The 8,617-nt window shown below is 41.4% G+C and overlaps 1 protein-coding gene across 1 annotated transcript; it reads left to right on the forward strand.

Annotated features, from left to right (window-relative positions):
* The first annotated feature begins 380 nt into the window (after positions 1-380).
* Positions 381-7,866, forward strand: LOC132381271 (pepsin A-like). The gene is made up of 10 exons (XM_059950652.1): positions 381-436; positions 540-702; positions 1,276-1,393; positions 2,076-2,194; positions 3,913-4,112; positions 4,826-4,945; positions 5,801-5,932; positions 6,995-7,010; positions 7,495-7,590; positions 7,720-7,866. The coding sequence occupies exons 1-10, from the start codon at positions 381-383 to the stop codon at positions 7,864-7,866; spliced, it is 1,167 nt and encodes a 388-aa protein (XP_059806635.1).
* The last annotated feature ends 751 nt before the right edge of the window (positions 7,867-8,617 follow it).

Below are 8,617 nucleotides of genomic sequence, written 5' to 3' on the forward strand. Positions count from 1 at the left end.
GGAAGACCAGATACAATAAATGACTGTGGTGGATTCACAAGTAAAGGGCTACGTCACCTGGAACTACCTCACCTGGAAGGACTGTTTAGGTTTCAGTCGCTTGATAAAACAGTTCTTAATCTAATTTCTGATTGTGTTATCTGTGATAAGACTTTAATTCCACAGCACTTAACATACTTTATTATAAATCAACTTCTATATTGAAGGGTGTCCTGAATAGAATGTGTTTTATCAAAGATAAACTGATCACGAGGACCATTATATTTACTTCTCATGTGGAATGATTGTATCTGTGTCCATGTGACAATGATTCCTTGAGTATAAATATTAGGGCTCAGAGGCCCGATGTCAGATTCTGAAAGGAATCCAATCAATTCAACATGAAGTGGTTACTCCTTGCCTTTGTATGCATCCAGCTCTCTGATGCCGTCATCAGGTAGGATCATTTTAACCAAATCTTAATGGTTTTGGCAATTAATTTTTCTCCCCAAGGAACAATAACAGATGCTGACTTTCTTAACTTATTTCTCACTTTACAGAGTTCCTTTACGTAAAGGAAAATCTGCCCGAGATGTTCTTCGGGAGAAGGGATTGTTGGAAGATTTCCTCAGGAAACATCCATATGATCCCTGCACAAAGTTCAAAGGTGCTTGTTCCATTGAAACTTTGGCATCAGATGAGCCTATGACCAACTATATGGATGTAAGTAATCCTTGACTGCTATGATCTGAAATGTGGGGTGAAGGAACTCTTGACCTTCTCAATGAAAATGGTGTAACATTTCTATTGTTTTTCAAGCGAGTTCCTATTTGAAGAGAAGAACAGGAGGTGCAGAAGGAATAGTCCCTTCAGAATGCTGATCGGGGGAGCAGTGGTGGGGAGATGAGTCCAGTGGTGGAATCCTGTAGAGTCTGATAGAAATGATGGGATATGATCCATTGAATGTGGAAGCTAGTCAGGTGGAGGGTGGGGACAAGAGGAACCCTATTCCAGTTCCTGCTGGGAAAAGAGATGGTGTGATAAGAAGTGGAAAATTGGTAACATGGTGAATTGCTTTCCGATTAGTAAAATTCCACCTATCACCTCCCAGCTTCTTATTTCATCCCACTCGTACACCCACCCACAGTTCTTCCCTCTTACCTGGGTGTACGTATCAGCTGCGAGTTTGTACTCCAGCCTCTCTTACTTCTGTCTTCTTCCCCTTTCCTCTCCAGTCTTTATGAAGGCAATCACACTTAATCCGAGTAACCAAGGACATCTTGTTTTTGCTGACAGATGTCATACTACGGAGCCATCAGCATCGGTAACCCCCCACAGAGCTTCACTGTCATCTTTGATACTGGCTCATCCAACCTCTGGGTCCCATCGGTCTACTGCAGCCAGACACCATGCGGTAAGAAAATATAACAATGATATTAACATATTTACCAGTTCTGACACTGAAAGGTAGGGCCCTCTGGAGTGTTAGAGAATAGAGGGACCTAGAGATACAAGTACATGTTTTCCTGAATGTGGTGTCACAGGTAGACATTGTGGTGAAGAAGGGTTTTGACATTCTGGCCTTCATCAGTCAGGGTATTGGGTATAGAAGATCAGATGTTGCTGAAGCCACAGCTGGAATATTGTGTACAGGTTTGATCATGACTCTACAGGAAAGATGTTGTTAAGCTGGAAAGCGTGTGAAAGGGAACTATGAGGACATTGCTGGGACTCGGCGTAAATGAATGTCGCAGCATTGAAACAGACGTTGAATTGTTTTGCTTCCATTAATGAGACAGTCCATGGACGTGCAGCAGACAGCCTGCAAGTGTTGTCTTGCTTCTGCCCCCAGCGTGGCGTGACCACAACTTAGTCTCCCTCATGTCTTTGGAATGTGGGTGGAAACTGGGGCTCTGGTCGGGTGAGGGGTAGAATGTTTGCAACTTGGCTCAAGGGGAAATCTCGGAGTCTGCCAGCCCTGCGATGCTTGGTGTGCTTTTGACGAGTCTTAGGGAACGATTGACCGGGGTTTGCTAGGCACAGGGTGATATATTGAAACTTTTTGTTTCATTGATGAAATGGATGTTTCTTTGCAGTGAAGCACCACAGATTCAACCCATCCCAGTCCTCAACCTTCCGCACGAATAATAAGTATCTGTCCATCACATATGGGACAGGAAGTATGACCGGTTTTCTGGGATATGATACTCTGAGAGTAAGTGAACTCTTCACCCTCATAACTCAAACCACAGTGATACCGCTACTACAAAACTCGGAGATCCAAACTGATACAACATTCTCAATATTATTGATGACTATTTATTTATTGTTATTTTATGGTGTTGCTTTTCCTGTCTTTATTTGCACATTTCTTGTTTGCCCATCTTCGGGTGCAATTTGTTTTCATTAATTCTTTGTTCTACTGTGAATGCCCACAAGAAAATGAATCTCGGGGTGGTATATGGTGGCATATAATAAGTTGAATAAATGAAACTGATAAGTGGATGTGGAATGGCTTTGCTAGGCAAGGCTTGGACCTTTGGGTTTATTTGACAGAATTCCAATTTCAAGACAAATTTTCACCAATTTATAGCCAAAAGTATATTTGCTAATACTCAGATTTGGATTCAGGTATATCATATTATGCTGTGAAATGGTTTGTTTCATTTCACAAACCAACGTACCTAAGGATGAACTGGAGGCATGTATTCCTGTGCCAACGTAGCATACCCACTGTAACACAGAGCTTGACAATCTGAACAAACCATGTAACAACAGTGAACAACAGTGTTCCTCCCTCCTTCCAACCACCTTCCTACCCACACACCCACAGACACACAGCCCTCTCTCCCCAGGACAGGCCATCCGTGACCTCTGTGGATTTGGAGATCCGGGGCCCCTGCCATCGTTTATCACACAATCGTTGAAACTGTGCTTACAAAATTAGGTCCAATCATGAATTTAATCACAAACCTATACAGCATGGATATAGTCTCCTTGGCCCATCAACAACCATTAACTTTGTGCCTGCATTGATCTACTCTTTATAATTCCCTGCACATTCTTCTCAACTCCTCCTTCTGAGCGTCATTATCTGAGATGACTATGTTGATATCATACTTTAAAACAGCTTCTTCCCCTCCCCTGCCATCCGACTTCTGAATAGACATTGAACCCATGAAGACAACCTCACCTCTTTGCTTTACTTCTTTTTGTCCTTCTTATTTAATTTCACTCATAAATATATACATACACACACTTTATATGTATGTATTTACTGTAATCTGTAGTTCACCTCTCTATTATTGTACAGCAAACTCAAAGATAACAAATTTAATGACATATCAGAATCAGAATCAGAGTTAATATCACCGTTATGAAAATTGTTCAGTTTACAGGGGTAGTGCAATGAAATACATGATGAATAAATATGGAGAGACAGAACCGTGTTACTCTAAATATATATATATATATATGTTTATTAATTTTAATCAGAAATAAGGAATACAAAATAAGAGAATAAAAAATTTACACACTTAAAAACCTGGGGGAACTCAGCAGGCCAGGCAGCATCTAGGGAACAGGGTACAGTTGATATTTTGGGCCAAAAACCATGCTGAACATGTATTAGTTCAGCATGAATCGTCCTTTAGTCTTTCTCAACAACCTCTAGTTTTCTAGCTCTTGAATAATTTACAGTGACCAATTAACCAATCAATCAGCATGTCTTTGGGAATGAGAGAAAATCAGATCAGACAGAAAGAACCCACCTGATCACAGGGGATGATCTACAAACCCCATGTGGGAAATACCAGAGGCCGGGTTTGAACCTTGGTCACTGGCCTTGTGAGGCAGCAGCTCCATGAGCTGTGCCCATGTGCGGCCTGAAAGGATAAATATCTGATTAATTTCTCTGTAAATCTGTTTCACCAGCTTTCTAACCTTGTGATCAATGGACAAGAGTTTGGATTAAGTAAGACTGAACCCGGCAGTTTCTTCTCCTACTGTAATTTCGACGGTATTTTGGGCTTGGGCTATCCATCGCTTGCGGCAGAAGGAGCCACTACAGTGTTTGACAACATGATGTCTCAGCATCTGGTTTCACAGCCACTCTTTTCTGTCTACTTGACAAGGTTAGCACTTTGTAACTCCTTCCTTCACTACCGGAGAATCTGTAATGTGACATGTTAATTTGGTTGGTACCAACATCACTTCTTCTTCAGACAATTCTGGTTATTTATTTTAGTTCAATGGGATTCTAGGAATTAAATCGAGAATATAAAATAGGGATGATGTTGAAAACTTAAAAAGCAGATTACTGGGTCCGGTCCAACATGTCAGGTCAGGTCAGGGCTGATGATGTTAATTGAACTGGAAGTTGAAGACATTTTGGTCTCCAGCCAGGTAAAGATGTCCATCATTCTCAGAGTTTTGTTGTTACTTCAGCTTGGACAACTCATTTAAGGTCTAGAGTGACTTGAATACGTGGATAGGAAAGGCTTAGGAAGACACGGAACAGACGGGGGCAAGTGGGATTGGTGTAAATGGTGAGTATGGATGAGTTGGAGTAAATGCCCCTTTTCCATGCTGTGTGACTCTGACTCTATAAATGCATGTTTTTGTTGCAATATTAATGAAATTATTCCTTTAAAGATTTAAAGATTAGCTTTATTTTTTGCATGTATCTTGAAACTTGCTGATGTGTTTCAGGGATGTGCTGGGGACAGCCTGAGAGTGTCACCTCACTTCTGGTGACTACACATCATGCCTACAACTTACTAACCAAAATCTGTACATCTTTTGAGAGTTTAAATCTGAGATATTCTTATTTAACGTTGTTTTCCAGGACAGATGGCGAATCTGGAAGTGAAGTCCTTTTTGGTGGAATTGACTCAAGCCGCTACACTGGCCCAATCTACTGGGTCCCTGTTACCCATGAGGCCTATTGGCAAATTGAGATCCAGAGGTAAGTGGTATCTCCATCTGAGGTATTCTCTCACTGATCGGCCATTGATGATTAAGTTTCAGTGAGTTGAACCAGTTATATAGTTAGAATTTATAGAGAAAACAATTGTTAGAGTCATGATGAGGCTACAGTGTGGATGGAGGAGCAACTCCTGATATTCCATCTGAGCAGCCTCCTCTCTGCTGGCATGAACATTGATTTTTCTAACTTCCGATAATTTTTTCTCATTCCTGTTCTCTCTTTATCCATGACCTGTTCTGGGTCCCCTCTCACCCCTTCTCCTTCTTTTACATCTCACAAGTCATCTCTCATCCTCCGTTGGTCCAAAGAGAAAATCCCTAGCTCACTCAACCTACCTCATGAGATATGCTCTCTAATCCAGGCAACATCCTGGTAAATCTCCTCTGCACACTTTCTAAAACTTCCTCATCCTTCCTATAACGAGGCAATCAGAACTAAACACAATAGTCCAAGTACGATCGAACCAGGTATAACGAATACTTCAGCTTGATGATGAGATTTTCCAAATTATGTTCTTGAATTTCGGACTCAATTCTGAACTGCTTCTGCAACCTATACACACAACTTCAAGAACTCCTAAACTCATATTCTCAGTTTTAGTTATTTTAATTGGCACAATTTGTCATTTTTGCACATTGGTTGTATGTCAGTCTTTGCTTATTGATAGTTTTCATAATATCTATTGTGTTTCTTTATTTGTCTGTCATTGAATGTCAGGGTAGTACAGTACAGGGTGACATATACGTACTTTGATAATAAGTTGAATTTGACTCTGATTTTGGCAATAAATCCAAATCAGCATTTTTGGCTAACACTATGATGTTTCTCCCTCAGAGTGACAGTCAACGGCCAGATTGTGGCTTGCCCTCAAGGTTGCCCTGGCATCGTTGATACTGGAACTTCTCTTGTCGCTGTTGGCGGAAATTACATTGGCAAAATTCAGCAAAGCATTGGAGCAACTCCAAAGTATTATGGGGCTGATTGGCCAGTGGTCTGTACTCAGATGGCTGTAAATTCAGTATACAGTCAGCACATTGAGTTAATGAAATTATATGTCATGTCAGCAGCAATAATTCTAGAAAGAAACGGCTAGGATTAACAAATCCATTGACAATGTGACAACCACGAACCGCTGGATGAACTCAGCAGGCCAGGCAGTTGCTATAGAAAAGAATAAACAGTCAATGTTTCATACCGAGTCGCTTCATCAGGCCTGGAAAGAAAGAGAAGTTAGAGTAAGAAGGTGGGGGAGAGGGACGGAAGAGGTACAAGGTGACATGTGAAATTAGTGGGAGAGGGGAGAAATAAAGAGATGGGAAGTTGATTGGAGAAAGAGATAAAGGGCCGGAGAAGGGGGAATCTGATAGAAGAGGACAGATAACCATGGAAGAAGGTGAAGGGGAAGAACAGGAAAGGGAGATGATGGGCAGGTAAGGAGATCAGGTGGAAGAGGGAAACAGGAATGAGGAATGGTGAAGGAGTGGTGTGTGGGTGGGGCAATTTCCAGAAGTGTGAGAAATCATTGTTCGTGCCATGAGGTTGGAGGCTATCCAGATGGAATAGAAGCTGTTGTTCCTCCGACTGATTGTGGCCTCATTGCGACAGAAGAGGAAGGAGGCCATGGATTGTGTTTTATCATCATTGTACATTCAACCTTTCTCTATTAGTTGTAAAAACATTAAAGTATGGAAATACTCAGTGGGTCAGGCAGTGCCTGTGGAGAGAGAAATAAAGGAAAGAGAGACTTTAGATGCTGAAAATCCTGATGAAGGGTCTTTGTCTGAAACATCAACTGTTCATTCCTCTCCATAGACTCTGCCTGACCAGTTGAGTTCCTCCAGCATTTATAGCGAGGGAGAAATAAAGTAGTGATACACGTTGATGACTTTACATCAGAAGTGGCCGGTTTTGGAAAGTCTGTCGATCAGAAATGACGGATTTCACCAATGATTTCTGAGGACTGTAACAGACCTAATTATTAGATGATGTGGTCTTACTAATGTAAGATCAGAGAAAACAAAGTCAGAGTAGGAATGGGATGGAAATTTAAAATAACAACTTTCTCGGAAGTTAGGGTCATCCCTGTGGTTGGAATTAAGGTGCTATGCAAAGTGGCTACCCTATCTGCCTCTGGTTTCTCTGGTGGAGGTGAGGCCACAGAATGAACACCCAATGCACTATATTTAAAAAGAAGTGTGGCGAGGATGTTTTCAATAGTCTAGGACCAGAGAACACAGCCTCAGAAGAGAAGGGTATCCTGTTAGAACTGTTATGAAGAGGCATTTCTTTAGCCAGAGGGTGGTGTATCAGTGGAAGTTGTTGGCAAAGTTTGCTGTGGAGGCCATGTCAGTGAATATATTTAAAGCAGTGTAGACAGTTTCTTGATTAAGGGGAAGGCAGACGAATGGAGTTGAGAGGGAATGTAGGTCAGCTATGATCAAAAGGCAGAGAAGACTGGATGGGCTGAATGGCTCAGTTCTGCTCCTATGTCTGATGGTCTAAATATTGTTGCTCTTCTTTCACAGTACACCATAAATTGCAACAATATTGGCAATATGCCTGATGTGGTCTTCACCATCAATGGATATGACTTCACTCTGCCTGCCTCAGCCTACACACTGAAGGTACGTGATTCATCAAATGTACAGGGGATGAGAATTTCAAGGGATGCATTCATTAACCTTGCACAGTTTAATGATCATTTATTGAGTGGACACTTGACCTGGTGTTAATTGCTCTCCATTTCCTTCTAGACCAGTTACTATAACACGGTCAGCTGCTCCAGTGGATTTAGCGGCACTGGTGGAAACCTCTGGATTTTGGGAGATGTCTTCATTAGAGAATATTACTCCATCTTCGACAGAGGAAACAACCGAGTGGGATTGGCTAAGGCCATCTAACTTGCCCCTCAGTATTCCCATTGAAGGTCCATCCCAGTTCAAATTTGCAGGTTGACTTAAGCCATCTCATTTGTCATCTGACCATACAGTATCAAAGATCAGGGTGTCACTTCCAGAATCCTGAAGGTGACACCACCGTATAGAATGCTGGGCTTTCACTTAAATGAACATGCAAAAAGAGGGGTAACTGAAATAAGCGCCTGGCCAGGATGGGATTTTAAAGGACCAATCTATGAATTTTGGGTCTGGACTGGACTGGATATGCAAATATTGAGATCATGTAATTATGCCTCTTCTCAGATTGCCTAGCACCTTTCCTCTCTTCTTTCCTGATTTCCCTCTTCAGTTGTGATTTCCAGTGCTTCACTCCTGAACCATTCTCAGGGAGTGAAATCTGGTTTGATGTAAATGTGAGCTGAACATCACACAGCCTATTGTTCTATCCTGTGGGATATATCTATAATTAGTTCTTAAAAATGTTGAATAAAATTTAATCATGAGATGCACATTACAAGAATTCTAGTTCCTTTTTCTTTGAATGAGTGCGTGCATGTGTGTGTGTGTGTGTGTGTGTGTGCATTTAAAGTCAAGTCAATTCTATTGTCATTTAACTATGGACTTGTATACTGTCAGGTGAGACAATGTTTCTCTGAACCAGGGTGTAAAGCACTGTAGTACATATTACACACAGTAAGTTATGAAAGTATGAATGAAACCTACAGATGGATTACACACAAATAAACAATGCAAA

Source organism: Hypanus sabinus, chromosome 25 (assembly GCF_030144855.1).
Source record: "Hypanus sabinus isolate sHypSab1 chromosome 25, sHypSab1.hap1, whole genome shotgun sequence".
NCBI classification, from domain to species: domain Eukaryota; kingdom Metazoa; phylum Chordata; class Chondrichthyes; order Myliobatiformes; family Dasyatidae; genus Hypanus; species Hypanus sabinus.